At 42.5% G+C, this 17,258-nt stretch overlaps 3 protein-coding genes and 1 long non-coding RNA gene across 5 annotated transcripts in view; 1 reads left to right on the plus strand and 3 right to left on the minus strand.

The window, feature by feature from the left end:
- The window catches only part of RPS2 (ribosomal protein S2), a 53,001-nt gene that overhangs the window by 13,370 nt on the left and 22,373 nt on the right, over nt 1-17,258 (minus strand). The window lies entirely within an intron of this gene.
- On the minus strand, nt 650-8,702 carry TBL3 (transducin beta like 3). Its single transcript, XM_072119981.1, has 22 exons — nt 8,521-8,702; nt 7,719-7,770; nt 7,543-7,638; nt 6,990-7,037; nt 6,154-6,295; nt 5,932-6,016; nt 5,681-5,851; nt 5,387-5,462; nt 5,207-5,303; nt 4,794-5,002; nt 4,574-4,715; nt 4,404-4,462; nt 4,192-4,298; nt 3,924-4,071; nt 2,789-3,019; nt 2,608-2,678; nt 2,371-2,527; nt 2,132-2,190; nt 1,951-2,054; nt 1,565-1,636; nt 1,095-1,253; nt 650-1,007 (listed from the first exon to the last, which is right to left on the minus strand). Exons 1-22 carry the CDS (start codon nt 8,550-8,552, stop codon nt 853-855), a joined length of 2,472 nt encoding a protein of 823 aa, XP_071976082.1. The 5' UTR covers nt 8,553-8,702; the 3' UTR covers nt 650-852.
- Nucleotides 8,798-12,764, plus strand: LOC140074807 (uncharacterized). Its single transcript, XR_011849281.1, has 3 exons — nt 8,798-8,881; nt 11,375-11,491; nt 12,370-12,764. It is a non-coding gene; the product is annotated as an uncharacterized lncRNA (long non-coding RNA).
- On the minus strand, nt 9,825-15,007 carry LOC140074804 (NADPH oxidase organizer 1-like). 2 transcript variants are annotated; one of them, XM_072119982.1, is made up of 8 exons: nt 14,836-15,005; nt 13,897-13,977; nt 13,339-13,414; nt 12,758-12,935; nt 11,515-11,714; nt 11,324-11,437; nt 10,977-11,094; nt 9,825-10,711 (listed from the first exon to the last, which is right to left on the minus strand). In XM_072119982.1, the coding sequence occupies exons 1-8, from the start codon at nt 14,914-14,916 to the stop codon at nt 10,081-10,083; spliced, it is 1,479 nt and encodes a 492-aa protein (XP_071976083.1). In that variant the 5' UTR covers nt 14,917-15,005; the 3' UTR covers nt 9,825-10,080. The 2 variants fall into 2 exon arrangements, with proteins under 2 accessions (XP_071976083.1, XP_071976084.1); XM_072119983.1 differs by lacking the exon at nt 13,897-13,977 and having other exon boundaries at nt 14,836-15,007.

Genomic DNA, 17,258 nt, shown 5'->3' on the forward strand with positions numbered 1-17,258 from the left:
CATGTTACTTTACCATCTTAACATTGTAGAGTTTAGTTTCTAGGCATCTTCTTGCATTGAGGAATTTCAGGGTCCCAAGCGCTTGCAGCTTAGATAATAAAGCAGCAGAACCAGGTCTGGGCCCTCATCAGAGAAGTGATACCACCCCCACATCCATCACACATTTATGATATCCAATGCCCTCTCATGAAGATCAATCATTGAAAACTGGGATTTTGGTATTGATTTGGTGATGTGCAGACCAGTACCAGTGTGATATTGTACACTCACCACTACATATACTCTGGGGGAGCTTTACAAGGGAATCTTCCACCAAAGATACTTATCACATTATAGGGCTTAAGGGTCTGAGAGCCTGGGTCCAAGCGATGGGACCTGACCTTGGTAATATCATACTGAACCATAAAACTGAATGCAACTGCAGGCCATGTATGTGCACTACTCCTTCATTCATGGGGTGCCCAATCTGTCAGATTGATGGAGGTTCCAGCAGACAATCATTCATGAGACTTGTACCTTATCCTGTGAATAAGTAATTAGTGGTAAACCCCTTTAAGGCTTCAAACATCTGCTCCATTGCATTATTACTTGTGCCCAGAGATGTTCTGGCAGATTTCTCAAGCTATAAGAACTAGATTCTACAACATGAGACTGATAAAACCAGCAATGTCTGTATTATATTCTCTGTATATATCCAAAAACACATCCATCTGCTGCACGTCCCAATTGTAAAAGGCAGACAAGGGATCATCAAGAGTCCTGGTATCTGATCCAAATTCCAATATGAAGCCTACAGGTCCGGAGAGATGGGGTAACCCCCTATACAAGTCATAAATAACTGGAGAACAGTCTTCAAGCCTTGCTAGTCTCCCGCTGTGTAATGCCAGTATTAGGGCCAGGCGCGGTGTTCTCCTCCATAGGCAGGTCAGTCAGTTTCATGTGCTGCCACATGAAGTCCACAAACATGGATGCCTGCAGTAACCGCCCCATCCTCTGCATGTGGCGCTCTGAGGGAAAGGAAGAAAACAGATCATGATGAGAGGCTGTAAGCAGCCCTCCCTGCCTGTTTCTGAGCACGGTGCCTGCATTCTCACCTGTGTATGGTATGAGCGCCTCCACGCTGCCCCTGATGCCACTGAACTGCAGCAAGTCCTCGGGTGGCTCGTTTGTCAGCAGGGTGTTCAGGACGCACTGCGCTTCGTGACAATTGCGGGAGTTGGTGTTCCAGATGCTGCAGTATCGCAGGACGGACTCTGGACAGCGAGGGACACAGTTATCACATAATGAACCATCAATGCTTCTCCAATCCTGTAGCGCAGTAACTAGTAACTCAATGATTTCAGAGGCTCACAGAATTATATAGGATGTGTGTGGTTCTGTGTCTCAGCCCCATTCACTTAGACAGAATGAAGCTACAATTCCAGACACAACCTGTAGCCAGTGGTGATACCACAGGAGACACTTTGTAGAGAGCAAGTCCTGAATACAGATCACACCTCTACATAACAGACCTATGCAAACACTGATTGAACCGAGCATCACATCATCGACAGCTCACATTTACCTTTTTGGTCTTTTCGTAATCTCAGAATATTTTTCTCCAGGTCATCCTTTCCTTGGGGTTCCTGCAGGATGACTGGAAGCAAAAAAAAAAAAAGAAAGAAAATTATGTAGAGAAACCTAGTAATAGAGTAACCTGTGCTGCAGTTTCTTAAAGAGGTTTGTTTCGGAGTTAATATTTTTCAGCTGGAATCCGTATTGTATAGTTTCTGTGACAGGGGTGGCACTGTTTCACCTGATGCAGCAATTAAGTGAACCTGGAATAGGGTGCAGCATGATAACAACTCTGAGCGCCCAATTATTAAAATCTGTGCAGGTCCGAAAGATCAGACCCCCAATAAGTAAAGAGCAGCATAATAAAAATGATTAAAAAACAGTGTGACTACCAACCTTTTATAACTTTGAGAACTGTGTGAGGTTGGTCCAAAGAGATTGCGAGGCCCAGAGCCTTGAGGAACCTCTTCTCATGAAGGAGATTTGACAATTCTTGCTGTCTGAGATAAAGAAGTACACATAGGTTTCAGCTGCAATGAAGCCAAATTTTATATTAGGCACAATATATAATACTCACTGCAAGATTTCAGTCTCCTTCTTTGCTCGTTCCTCTGCCAACTCCACCTCTGTGACGTCCTATAGAGAAACAAAATGTTAAGAGACCACCCAAGACCATTATACTCAACCATTAAAGGCGTCCTCAAGGCAATCGGCAGGGGTAACTGGTGCTGGACCCCCTCCAATCACTTATCCTAATGAAGGTGGTCAATTTTTAGAAACTGGAGATCCCCTTTAAAGCAATGAGTAGACCCTGACCTTCCAGAGTATAATGCTGGAATCTGCAGATGCCGTGATCACAGCGCTGTCCTGCCTGTTGGCATGAAGCCCCCAAACTTTGTCTTCGTGACCATCCAGGGTCTTGTCGCACTCATTGGTCTTAATGGTCCAAAGTTTCAGCAGACCATCGGAACCACTGTATGTGAAAAGGACAGCAATTGGTTACACAAAAGAAGCTGCAAAGTATGATAGGGGGCGAGACGGGTCAGAGGTTACCTTGTCATTAGCTGGGTGCCGTGACTCACAAATATAACCTTCAGGACAGAGGCGTCGTGACCCTCAAATGTCTGTGGGAAAGGATATAAGAGATGAGGCCATGTATAGGTCTGAAGTCATGCTGGGTGTTGTAGTGCCTCATGAACTATTCTTATGCTTATATCCTGAGATACACAATTACCTTTAAGCAACTGAAGTCCTTAAGACCCCACAGCTTAACAGTTCCATCAGCAGACGACGTGGCAACAACTTGGTCCACAGGTGAGAACTGCACACACCATATGCCCCGACTGTGCCCCCTAAAGACGCCCAGCAGAGAGAGGTCAGATGATGACCAGAGCTTAGCTGTTTTGTCCTGAGACCCCGAGACGATCAGCTTATCATTGGGAGATACTGCAACGCTGTTAATATCCTGTGTACAATGAGGTGAAGAAGATGGTTAGTAGCTGGTTGTATATAGTGGTATGGAGAAAGCTGCTATAACCTGGGGATGTCCTGTATATAATGATATATGTACAGCCGGTATAACCTGGGGATGTCCTGTATATAATGATATATGTACAGCCGGTATAACCTGGGGATCTCCTGTATATAATGATATATGTACAGCCGGTATAACCTGGGGATCTCCTGTATATAATGATATATGTACAGCTGGTATAACCTAGGGATCTCCTGTATATAATGATATATGTACAGCTGGTATAACCTGGGGATCTCCTGTATATAATGATATATGTACAGCTGGTATAACCTGGGGCTCTCCTGTATATAATGGTATAAGTACAGCTGGTATAACCTGGGGATCTCCTGTATATAATGATATATGTACAGCCGGTATAACCTGGGGATCTCCTGTATATAATGATATATGTACAGCCGGTATAACCTGGGGATCTCCTGTATATAATGATATATGTACAGCTGGTATAACCTGGGGATCTCCTGTATATATTGATATATGTACAGCTGGTATAACCTGGGGCTCTCCTGTATATAATGGTATAAGTACAGCTGGTATAACCTGGGGATCTCCTGTATATAATGATATATGTACAGTCGGTATAACCTGGGGATCTCCTGTATATAATGATATATGTACAGCTGGTATAACCTAGGGATCTCCTGTATATAATGATATATGTACAGCTTGTATAACCTAGGGATCTCCTGTATATAATGATATATGTACAGCTTGTATAAGTAATACATATTGAATAAAGTGACATGGAGCATGTCAGTACACCCTTGGTATAAGCTGGTACAGTATATAATAAAAATGTACATTACACTGTAAAATTGTCTTCGCCTGTTACCTTATCATGTCCCTTTTCGGTCACGCTAGCGTATAAACTTTCAACCACAGATGTGGGTTTTGTTGGTGCACTGGAGATGGACTCGGGAAGTTTCCAGATCTTTAATGTCAAATCTTGGCTTCCGCTCACAATAAAGGACTTGTGTAATCTAAAATTAACAGAAAATAACAAGCCTGGTTTGTCTTTCACCACTTCTCCTGAGACATACAAGCACAATGGCTGCGCAATGGTGTATAGGAGAAGTCTAATAATCCGTCATGTTTCATACCTTGAACATGCTATCGTCCCCACATCTCTGGCATGTCCTCCACCCATGGCTATACAGTCCACCTTCCCAGTGTCTTTATTCATCCTCCATATACGGATTGTGTGATCCTAGAAGAAAGCGCAGCGGAAAAACATGGATAACATGGAGAACAAAGTGCATGATGGTAAATACTGGCGAGGGAAACGTGAGACAGATCATTTCACAGGATATACCTTGGAGCAGCTGGCAAACATAAGGCCTTTCTTAAAGACGTCCAGGGCAAGTACGATTTCTAAAAAGGAGAGAGAGAGAGAGAGAGAGAGAGAGAGAGATCAGAAATGTTAAAGGGGTTTCCTAAATTGGTTTGTTATGCCCAGTCCTAAACACATTAGACTCCACATACCACTATGGCCGTGCAGGATCTGACAGTTCAGCGTCGCCAGCTCAAAGACCTTCAGCTGTGTACTGTTTGTAGCTACAACAATATGGGAATCAGACGGACCCAGGAACTTCACATCCAGAACCTCTTCATTATATCCTACAAACTGAGGAGGTGAATGTATTTAGAAGACAAGGGAGGGTGAGCACAATACAGGAGCTGGAATGGAGTGTAAGGGGGTCACCTGTTTCTTCAGATCCAGATTGTGGAGATCATATATGATAATGCTGTGTTCTGCATTCACTGTGACAACTTCCTCTTGATTAGGAAGAAGCAGACAGTGGGTCAGGTTGTTCTCATCTACACCGTCTTCTGAGGACTTCTGTTTGGTGTGAGGCAATTTCTGTGTATATAAACACTTTGCTGTGGCCGAATCCCAAACCCTCAGTATGCCTGGGAAAAAGAAGGAAATGCTATTATAACAATGAACATACATTACTTACCGTGTACTTATCCGGAGTTACATCCTGTATTATACCCCAGAGCTGCACTCACTATTCTGCAGGTGGTGGAATCATTTAAATATAATCTCCTAGGACTGCCAGAAAAATATTTTATAAACTTTGTGAGCCTTTTTGGGCTAGAGCATAGTCTCACCTTTACTTCCAGCTGTAATAAAGAGAAGAGAGTCTGTATCTTTATCTCTGCCAATCAGATTAGGTGAATTAGGAAGAAGAACAGCAACCTCCACACTCTGTCAAAATGGAAAAATGTACATGTATAGCCCCAGAACATCTACTGGTTACAATTGTGGCACTAAGCTTGAGAACTACCAACCTCATAGACCGGAATGGTCCTCTTCACAGATTTGGTTTCCAAATCCCACACAGCACAGATCTTATCCCGACCAGAGCTGCAGAGAAGAAGGAACATCAATGCATCAAATTTCAACTTTTTACTAGTCCAATACCAGTTTTTATATTGCACATGGGAATCCTGCCAGTCACAATCACAAAAACAGGTATAATCAAGCAAGTTAAATCAGGCATGAATGTGTGTTGATAGGTAGGAGTCTATTCATATAATCACAAGACCCTTACCAATCCCTTTAACGTGACAGCGGCCACTTACCTGATCATGGTGTTCCTATCAGGGGAGAAGCTCAAAGAGGTGACAGCACTGAAATGAGTCTCGAGGATGCTCACACACTTGCTGGTTTGCAGATCCCAGATGCGGATCTTATAATCCATGGAGGAGGAGAATAACTGCAGTAGGGACATGTCAGGATGGAACTCCACCAGACTAGCGGGGGAGAAGAAGGATAGTAACCTCAAATGGCAAGTACAAGAAGACAAATAGTTAAACTGGCTCATAGAACTTACTGGACCACGCCAAAAGATCCCTTCAGGTTATGGGTACAGTACCGCTTGTGCATATCCCAGATCTTGATTGTGTTGTCACAGCCTCCTATAAGAAGAGAAGCAGAACACATGTACTGTTATACAGTGCCAATAAATCACCCGCAGAGAAGGTATTAATACGTAATGTTAATAAAATGGACAAAACCTTTTGGACAACAAGTAAGCTTCATTTCAAGAGCTCACCTGTAGCCAGCAAGGTAGAGGTAGGGTCAAATGTCATGCTGGAGACTGGTGCGGTGTGGATGGCCTTCCATGATCGAATGCATGTGCCCTCTTGCCACTGCCATTGTTTCAGTAGCAGGGCACGGCTGCCTGTTACCAGCATCTGTAGGGAACACAATCACAGGAAAAGTTATAGGGAATCTCCACTAAATGTAATTCATTGCTCCAACACATCCAAAATACAGGAAAAGCTCTTGTAGATTCTATTAATCTTCAACTGTTTTAGGACTACAGTCCCTATGCAATTTTTAAGTCTCCGATAATATAGTCTGATCCTGTAACCATACTGCAATCAACCTTTATATAGGCAGAAAAAAAAATTGCGACCAGTCAACACAGAATTTGTGGCGCCTATGTCTAAAATTATAAACCAGAGCATCTACATCCAAGAAGACTCTACTCCATATAAAAAATATTTATACACAGCCAGAAGAAACATTACCCAATGACAAGGTAACAAACAGCCAATCCGATAACAGCAATAGATTAACCCTTTGAATGCAGTCAGAAAAGTCTATACTTCATGTACAGACATTCATGTTATGTCATAAAATATTAACAAACTTAAATCCAGCCAAGCTGCAAAGTGGTTATGGTATTGTGCCACAGTGGAGCAACGCTAGCGTCAGAGCCGATAGCACAAGCGCAAATTATGGGGTGGGTGCCAAAGGCATCGGAGTTATTTAAAAAAAATAAATATTATTTAAGATACAAATAAGGAAAATTAATTAACTCGTCTTTGATAGAAACTACACTTAATATTGATCGGTAGGGGGTCCGGAATATTAGGGACTTACCTCATCATCAGGGCTGAGTACGAAGCAAGTGATGTCCTCCTGATCCTCCTACAAGAAAAACCATGTGTGTTCAGGATTTACATTCTGTTCTTAGATACATTACAATCATTCTGTTTTTAGGTAAATGTGTATATAATTTAGTAAAATAGCTACATTAGAGGACAGAAGCATGGAGAACCAAACCCAATGCTACCCCCTTGGCACCTACCAGAGGAGCAGGGTAGGGTAGGGCAGGCAACTAGTATATCACTGTACAGCAGAAGTGCAAGACAGTCAAGGAGGTTTTCCAAACATATAACTAGAAAACAAATCATCACCTATACCATATGTGGGTCCAATTAATGGTGGACCAACTACCAATCCCAAGAAGCCAGGTATAATGTTCTCTATTCTATATGAATGAAGTAGTAGTTTGTGCATTTCTTTTTCTTCTTTATTAACTCCTATGGAACTGCTAAAGAACATTGGACATATGGAACCAACAGGCTCTTACGTGATCAGCGATGGTCCAAGCGGTAACACTGGTGGGTAAGGAGTTGAGAATTCAGCTTACCTGTTCTATGGATCGGACCACGGTGCCGGTCGTGATCTCTACAATATTCAGCTTATTCTGACATATGCAGAGTAGATGAGTCCCCTCCTTATTGATCTGTCAGGGAATAAAAACCATCAGCAGCAGATCGCAGCAGCAGGATCCAAGGTGATAGAAGAAGAAAGCCTGATAAATACCTGAACCTTTCCTCCTTTGTAGAATGGTTCAATTTTTTTCTCCACAAGATAACTAGAAAATAAAAGGAACAGGTTATAGTTTACCCATCGTTCAATGTCTGTCTGGCTTTTGTCTGTTATTGTCACTAATGTAATGTGGTCTTGTAAAATTGTACTGTCCTGTAACGGTTTGTTATGTAACTGTAATGTTTAGCCATATCTGTGCGTAACAACTGCCGATACACTATGTACAGAACAATTTCCCACCCAGCGGATCGATAAAGTTGTACTGTACGGTACACTGTGCGCGCCCAGCTCTTTCGTATGTAATCACAGAGGGCAGCGATCAGCTTTGCTGTTACTCACACAAAGGACTTAAGTACTACTGTAATAAAGGACTATAACCACCATCATGGATTTAGGGCTGTGAACATATATGTCTCACTTATTTGTCAGAAATCTGGATAGAAAGGTCCAGTGAGCGCAAGCGCAGTTTATTTGGATTCGCCGTGTATGTGCAGGATATTAGACATCTTCAGCGTGACACAAGATGCCCCCAACACAGCCGCACTAGGCGTAATGTGCATGCGCCACAGTGCACCCATAGGTCCGGTACACCCAGATTTCTCCACAAAGAACAGTGAAAGGGGCAGAGATGAGCTATATATGTTTGGGACCCTAAACTCCAGCGCTATAAATACTTGCTCACAAATAGGGGGGGGGGGCAACTACCAGACAGGTTCCCTTCAATGAACTTCCCATATAATAGGCAGGCGTGTGCTATATGACTTCACTAAAGACAACTACACATCCCCAATCTTACTTGGTCTTGAATTGCACCGAATGGGGCGCCATGTTAAGCGTCTAGCCGTTCCTCCCGCTGATCAGCACCGTTCAGCCGTCATACACGCGATACACATGTGTCGCATACAGTAACACAGACTTCCGGCGCCACACAGGAATTACTGCGGCCGCCATCTTGCTACACCAAAGTAATAGCAGCATGGCGCCGCATGTACACGTCACCACCAATCAAACGATAGTAAGTGCTTTGTACAGGATGATGGTCGTGATTGGTCAGTTATTGCAAAAAGTGTCACTTTTCTTTTCGCGCTCTCTGCGTGAGGTAAATCCGAGGAGCAACAGCGCCCATTGTGTGTAATGTGGTGGAATTTCTGTATCAGGTTATGTCAGCAATTCATTTTTTTCTGCACAAGTCTTAAAGGGGTTTTCCCACGAATTCTAGCTAGGCCCTTTCCACAGGATAGGGCATTACTTGCTCAGTGATGAGACCCCCCACAGATCACGAAAACGAGGGGTCTGATGGCATACCAGGTACCTCCGTCAGACCCCTCAGATGGCCGCACTTGACCCCCCTGCTCCATTAGGCCGCGGTCACACGTACCGCTAGGCGTCCGTTGCAGGGAAACGCATGCGTTCCTCTGGAAACGCGTGTGCGTTAGGACTGAGGACCACCCCTGTGCACTAGCGTCGCATTATGAACGGACGCCCAGCGGTACGTGTGACCGCGGCCTTAATCTCTATGGATCTGGTGTAGATCGACGAGCGCAGTGCTCTGCAATTTCCGTCGGCTCCATTGAAATGTATGGAGCAGAACGTTCATGCTTACGTTTTACTAATTTTGTACAATAAAACCTAATGTGGGGGAAAAAAATCTACAATTTTTGCATCACCATTTTCTAAGTAGCAGAACTCTTTTCGTTTTTGGTGTATATAGCTGGATGAGCGCTTTTTGTTTGCTGGATATGTTGTGCTTTACAGCGGTACCATTTTTGTATTAATACTTTTTTTTGATCCATTTTTATTGTATTTTATTTGGGACAAAATAGGTAAAAATCATAATTTTTGGTGGCTTTTAAAAAAAAATCTTTATGGCGTTCATGGTGTGAGTACTAGTACGGTGCTGAGTGCAAACAGCGGGAGCCTGGGCTGTACTAGTGCGGCGCAGGGTGGGAAGTTGTTAATGCACATTGCTCAGACCAAGGACCTTAGCGAGTTATGCCTGTTTACCACTAAATATGTATAAGTAAAATATCAGTTACTGTTTGCATTTTATTGAAAATGTTATTTATTTTTCATTGATACAATGTAACTTTGTCATATTTCATAGAATGAGGAGCAAAATGTTTAAAACAAATGAAGGGATGAGGTGTACTACCAGAAACAAACTATAGATGGCACTGTAAAAAAAGAATCTTTCTTCTCATCCCAGACAAACCCCCAAGATCCAGAAAACTGATAATATTATAATTGAACTTTTACATTTGACAATGATACATACAAGACACAGTTAATAAATATATGCAATAATTAAAAAATAGATTTAATTTAAAGTAACCAAAGAAAAAAATATTTGGAGTCTTTAGCCGTACATGAGAGCACCTTCCCTTTTCTTGAAGGCCATCCTTGTTGCTGATGTGCACTTGTTAAGAATTTCATGCTTTTTTGGCCGCTGAGGAACCTGTGGTGTATTGCTGGAGGCAGGATGAGAGTTGGAGAGGCCTCTGGCATCTTTAGGGTTGCTTTGCATGACCAGTGCTTCTACACTTATCTTCCTTGGTAGTGGTACGGGCATGGGTTGTGGTTGTTCTTTGGAAGCTGGAGGTGGATCTCTGATGGCTTGTTTCTTAGGAAGCAAAGGCCTCATCCCTGCACCTGAGCTCGGGACCACCACCCTGACTTTTTCCTGTGGTGGTAATGGATTAGGAGGGTGTTGGAACCCGTATTGTGTCATCACTGGTAACCCACTTAAGGACCTGGATTTTCGGCGGTCCAGTTTATTTTCAGCAGCCTTTTGTGCATCATTATGGGTTGGATGTAAGTCGACTTTTCTCCACGATTCTTCTGGTCTACTCAGATCCAGGGTGCTGGAGGCTTTGAAGAGGTTTACCATAGAGGGGAAGTTTCCTTGGTTCATTATGGCTTCAAGCTGGTGACAATTCCGGTAGGGTTTCAAGTACATCGCTGGGACAAATCCAGTTTTTCCATTGTACCTGTTGATAAATGAGAATAACTTTATTATCGTCCATAGTGATGACTTCTGGTTTCCTTTAATCTAATTTAACTTGACATCTAGTGAGAAACTTCCCTACAGTGCCTCCACAGGACAAATAAAGCATTACATAGAGGCCATTAAAATAATCTGCACCGGGTCCTCCACTGCTCTTAAAATTCCTACAGATTTTATTTTAGCCTTTATTACACTTACAATCTAGATCGAATTTATTATTTTCCAAAAATAGAATTCAGTTTTCTTACCTGATTAACCACCATCCATGGTTTGACTTCTCTACGACTTCCACTAGGACCCCTCTGGAGATGGACAATTCATCCTGGCTCATGGCTTCATAAGATGTGGTTGTATAGTATCGGGCCCCTGGATAAAGAAAGAATAATACATTGTATGTGTATGAATGAGTGATAACACTCCAGCATCACAAAGCCCCTGTATCATATTTCCTTGCAGTACCATGCCAGACCAATTGGAGCGTCATTCAGTCAAAATGTCTGAACTCTAAAACCCCATTGTTGTCTGTGAATTGGTGGCCATTGGCCTTCCTTTGCCACCCGTTGATGTGGAGAGTAAACATAAAAGCAGAACTTACCTTCTTCTTCAGATTCTGTTTCTGAATCTGTTTCTACTTTTTCTTCTGCAGTTCTAAGGAAAGGAGCTGGGAACCAGGCTACGCATTTCTCCTCATTCTCCACCAACCACCACCCTAAAATGAGAGAAAAGTTAATACACCATGCAAAAAATGTCCCTATATCTACTGGTAAGTATCAGGTAACCTCTCACCTGAGCTTTCCTTGATCAATACCCCCAGCTTTTCATTACTTTTGACTTTAAAGGGGCGGTTCTTGGTGTCCTTGGTCTCGTAATCTTCAACACACATGTACATTTGGGATATGATGGGTTCGGAGGCTGGAGGTTTGGGTAGTTGATTTGGCTGCTCTCTTTTCTGTGGTTCTCTTACCTCGGATGGCATTATCACTATGCTGTAACCAAAGAGACACATTTTATTTACACTTCATTTTATGTCTTCAAACTTCACAACTTTCCTTTAAGACAATCTACCACCACAATCATTGATGGTAGGCCGCTTTCACTTAGACCTCATACAAACTAACATGTGCTAGGCCCTGGCCGGGACCTGGGGCGTAGCATACAGCCGGCTGGGTAAGGGGAGGGTGACTGCTTCTTATCCTTCCCTGTCCGTAGGGAGCCGTGCAGCTGGGCAGTACTTACGGCACAAGATAGCACTTCTATGGCGGCTGTATTCTAGCTGCCGTTCCTAGGACTAGCATACGGCTGCCCTATGCGTTTCTGTAAATGGGACCTTACATGTGCATCTCTTCTTCATGTGTCTGGAACACTGTTTTGTTTATCCTTGGATCCCATGTATTTACTTAAAAAAATAGCTTTTAAAAATATGCAAACAAACCTGAGGGGCTCATTGCTAAGTCATCTAAACCACTCTCACCTCAGCTGTGCTTTAATTATTTCTGAATAACGTTACACTGAGCCCCACTGGATCATTTGAATATTTTTAAAAGCTATTTTTTAGAAAATACAGTGGACCCAAGCATATATAATTATGATATCTTATTTGTAACAAGGTCCCTGTTGGATAATAGAACTCTCCTCCCCCAGGTGAAATCGATATCAAACTCCCTGTGGCTAGAAAGTTCCCGTCAGTTTTTAGTTCCACTCTTCATAAGAAGCAGATGTGTCTGTGAGTGCTATCCAGACACACAACATCTTCCTCTTTCTTGCAATCTACCTGGACACCTGCACGTTCCACCTGGACCAAGCAATCGTGACCCAGTCAAGCGCTAGGCCGCGCCCCAGCCACTCAGGTACCAGGGGAATCCAGCTTCCCGCAGGGGGATGTTGCACATGGTGAACTTTGAAATCATAAATACCAAGTCCTCCACAATTACAGACTCTAGTTATAACATCACTAAAGCTAATAGATGTGGGTCCTAAATAGTTTCCGAAATATGAAATTTCAGTCATTATGATGAGGCGTTGTACAGACCTGTTTTCGGGGAAGGTCACGTTGAGATCACTGTTGGTAGGAGTAAAAAATGTCACCACCAAGTTGCACTGTGAGATCTTGTTGTCGGTTTTCATCAGCTCCTGTGAAAATCTCTCCAGTAAGCGCAACCTCTCCATGAAGCGACTGCTGCTCCTGTTCTTCCTGAAGATTGGCACGTCTGTAAGGAGGGGGAGGAAACATGTGAGTCTTACAAAAGACTACAAAGGGAATAACCCTATTCTTAATTATAGTTATAGGGAGCGTATCTGTCAACGCTGGGTAAAAAAACCTATTGCTTAATGACAGATAATTATCTGAACATGTGACATATGGTTGCATTCATGCATTGCATATAATAATACATCACAACTGCAATGTGGGAATGGGACGTCACTCAGAAGTCCTACGGGTTTGGTCCCATCACCTTTGCTATTGGTTGGCCAGAATTTGGGCAGAACTCAATAATCAAACAGGTCCTAACGTCCCCCACCCTCCCCGATTCCACTTTGCTACAGGGCCCATTCTCTTCTATATAAGCCATTGCATAGAACTCGGAGGCAGATTCGTCATGGGGTCCTTACCTCTTAGTTTGGGGATCATTGTCTCAGATTTTCGGAGTAATCCGGATTCCAGAGGGAATTTTTTTCTTAATTCTCTCTATAAGCAAAATATGAAATGATTAGCAATCAGTATGTACGTTCTCTCATGTTTTGCCAGGTTATTAAGGCTAGGACTATATAGCAGGAACACAAGATCTTCGTATAGTGACATGTTAGTTTCAGCTAATAAAAGTGAACACCGTTTGAGGGGCAATAGTCCCAATAGTATTTTTACAAATTAAAAAAATAAAATGTTCCCAGATTTTCATAATATAGTGACTAATATATAAGGATTGACACATGACTAAGGCATTGCACGGGACACATGACTTAATTGTGGCGCCAACATGTGACCTCCAAGCCCCACCTAAACGTAAAAAAACATTTTCATTGTGCAACAGTGTCATAAATGTCTGTGTAAACAATGGTATAGAAATATTTGCATTGAGCAGAACATACACTGTCATAGACTTCATGATCTATGAAGATCAACGAAGATCAACGCAGATTTTTTTCTCCAAAAAAGTTCTCAATACTTACGTGCATCTTTTTGAACTCTTCAAAGGAACGGTAGATGACAATTTCATTGCGGTCAGACCAAAGGATTGAAAATATATTGATCTGCCAAGATGAATATTTTAAAACGTTAACATAGATGCAATCTTTTTAACCACTGGGAATTGGTCAAAAACTACAATTCCCAACATGCTCTGGTGGACAAGGGCTCAACCATGGCCAAATGGATTCACCAATAGTAGGGGCATAGCTATAGGACAGGAGTCCGTAATCTGTAGCTCGTGATTACAGGGTTAATGAACCAAAATATTATCAAATATAGAGATAACATTGCAAAAACAGGGGTGAGTCCTGTTGTGTGTCCAACATACCCCAATCAAAATAAATCCTTCGATCTATTACTACAAATAATAGTTTCAGCACAATATCTAACCCTTTACCCCTAAACTAAAAGCCCCTCTTTAATATTTGTGACCAGCAGATGTCAGAGCGATTGGTTACAGCCTAAAGTGTAGTCATAGGCAGGGATATAGCTGGGGGAGGGGAAATGTACCCCAAATGGTAGGGATGGGGTGCCGATAAACCAATATGTTAATGATGATTTATTGTAGGGGATTTATTGTTTGCCTGGGGTTTTAAAAACATAGCTGACAGCTTCACCCCCAACCCTGGGTAGGGCACGGTAATACAACCTAGCTCCAGCTGAGCTGCAATACAGCACAATCCATGTTGGGGGGGGGGGGGGAGGGGGGTGCTGTTTTTCCAAGAAAGCAGCCATGTTTTTTAAACTCCCAAAAGACAGCGCCATCCAGGTATACAGGTTATTTGTGGAACTGCAGTTCAGTCATGTTCTCTTCAATGAAGCATGAATGCAATACCAGGTCAGAATCCATACAAGGTTTTCTGGTTCACCTAAAGTTACATAGTATAGCAGAAGATGTAGTTTCGGTTGTTGTATCCTACCTTCTGTTTCCCACTCTGTAGAACACCGACAGCTTTGGCTTCCAATGGATGGCGCCCAACAACATTATCCGGCTGAGGCATCTTGTAAAGAAGTTTATGTTATGTCTGTGCCTAGAGAGTGATAGCCGCTCTTTATAATCTTCTTATGATACCAATTATTAATAATCCGCCAATCATAAGTCAGTAGCTACATGAAGAAACTCCCCTCCCTGGAGGAAGTAAGAGATTCAACCATCAGGTAATTGGGCAATTCCTTTACTTCTTCATCATGTAATTCCCTCAAGAGAGAAGAAGACTGCAAAAACCGGTCTTCATGGATGCAATGTATCAAGTGATCTCATAAGAAGGCAATGTAAGGCAGGGTGACCTTATAACTATCCCAAATAACATCATCTATGCCCCTTAACACTGTAATGACTAAGCCAGTTTGGGGCTTAATGACGCACAAAATGTTGTTGTTTTTCTCTTTTCACATTTTAGCAGCTTCACCTCAGTGATATTTAGTTCACTGAACCGGTCGAAAGAGGACTAGTTATTTTTTGGTGGGGCTGGGAAAACATGAATTGCTATGTAGTTTATATATTGTTTATGGTGATTATTGAATAAGAAACCGAGTGAACACGAGAAGGGAGGTCAAGAAGTCACTTGAAATGACCCCATTCTCGTTATCACTGGGGGGGTCTTAGTAGACGGCATCTAGTGATTAGGTGCTAATCCCCTATACCAGTGATGGAGAACCTTTTAGAGAACGAGTGCCCAAACTTCAATCAAAACCCACTTATCTATCACAAAGGGCCAACATGGCAATTTAAGCAGCAACTTATTGTCCCCTGATCAATCACATCAGCATCCTGAGGACACCAATACAGTACAAAGAAGGAGGACAAGTTCAATGTCCCCTGAACACAAAGAATTTTTGGGCCTGGAGCAGGAGCTCCTCCTGTAGTCCCAGGCAGGGCCGTTACTTTAAAATACCACTGAGGGCAACAAGTCCTAGTCTGCCTGGGACTGCTTGTATATACCTTGAGTTCTCTCTGGTGATGGCCTGGGTGCCCACAGAGAGAGGGCTCTGAGTGCCACCTCTGGCACAGTGCCATAGTTTCACCATGTTTGCTCTGTACTGTGAACGGGGAATGAAAAGTGTGTTATTCTTTTTTTATTCTTCTTCACCCCATCAACTTGTAAATTACAATTTTTACCAATTTTTTAAGGAATAAATGCAGCATCCACAGTTAAAAGAAGTAATCAAGACCAGGGCAGGTAGCTCATGGCATAGTGGTCTTTTTTTCCACATTTGTTCTTTAATTCCTCTTCTGTTAATTGTTAGTTATAATTATCTAGTTATTATAATTAGTTATAATTCAACCATAATCTGCACAGGATATTTTTACTTTTACAGACTTGACCTCCAGCTAGGCTCCTTGCACATGGTTGTGATAGCAGACTGCTAGTGCAGTGTTGCTGATGCAGCTCATCCAAACAGACTCCAAAGGGAAAACTGTTGCCAGCCTGTTATAGGCTGCTATTTGGACGGTTTGCCAATAAAGAAGCTGCCACCTTCTTCCACCTTTCAGGGATTGGCCATCTATATGCACCAGGAGTGCTCCATGGGGACTATCTACCATATTATGGCCTCCTCTTTCTTTTCTTGCTTCTATTGTGCTGGCCCAGACAAGGCCTAGTTTAGGACCAAGTCACCGTGACACTGGCCACAAGACCACTACCAAGCCACTTAATTACCTTCTTCCACTGTCAGACCCCTATGTGGTATGTTGCATGCCTACGTATAATTGTGGGGTATAGGATTTATGATCTTATATTTTGGGCTTATTCTAAGTATAGGTCATCAATATTAAAATTACAGGAACCCCTTAAGTAATACGTGAGGCTTAGCTGCAACAGTCATTGCTAGATATCTATAGTGTGAATAGGTCCGTGCTGTATCACAGGCAGATGAATAGTGTGAAGCTGCTGGGACTAAATAGGGAGAGACGCCTTATTGACCCCCTGGGCTGGACTTTCAGCACTTCCAAAAGTAGAGCTTATGGTCGCAGGGATTAAAGCTGTTAATGTAATATGTGTAGTAATGTGTCAGGTTCACACTAAATTTAGCTCATGAATAATACATGTTTATTACATTTATGTTACTCTAACTTCCTCATTGCCAGGGCAAGGAAATAATTACAATACTATTCAATGATTCATCAGAAATAAATTACTAGCAGTGAAGTGCAAGTTACTATAGGTTTACTAAAAGCTGATGTTCTTACTGTAAACTAGGCTTCAGTGCAAACAGAATCAGTCACCCTTTATACAAAAAATTAGGGGCACAAGCCCCAAGATTTAGTTTCCCTCCTATGACCCATTCAGACCCCCTACAGCTCAGTTCAGTGTTTGTTAGATAACTCTATACTGGCAGCTTT

Source organism: Engystomops pustulosus, chromosome 8 (genome assembly GCF_040894005.1).
Source record: "Engystomops pustulosus chromosome 8, aEngPut4.maternal, whole genome shotgun sequence".
Classification (NCBI taxonomy): Eukaryota; Metazoa; Chordata; class Amphibia; order Anura; family Leptodactylidae; genus Engystomops; species Engystomops pustulosus.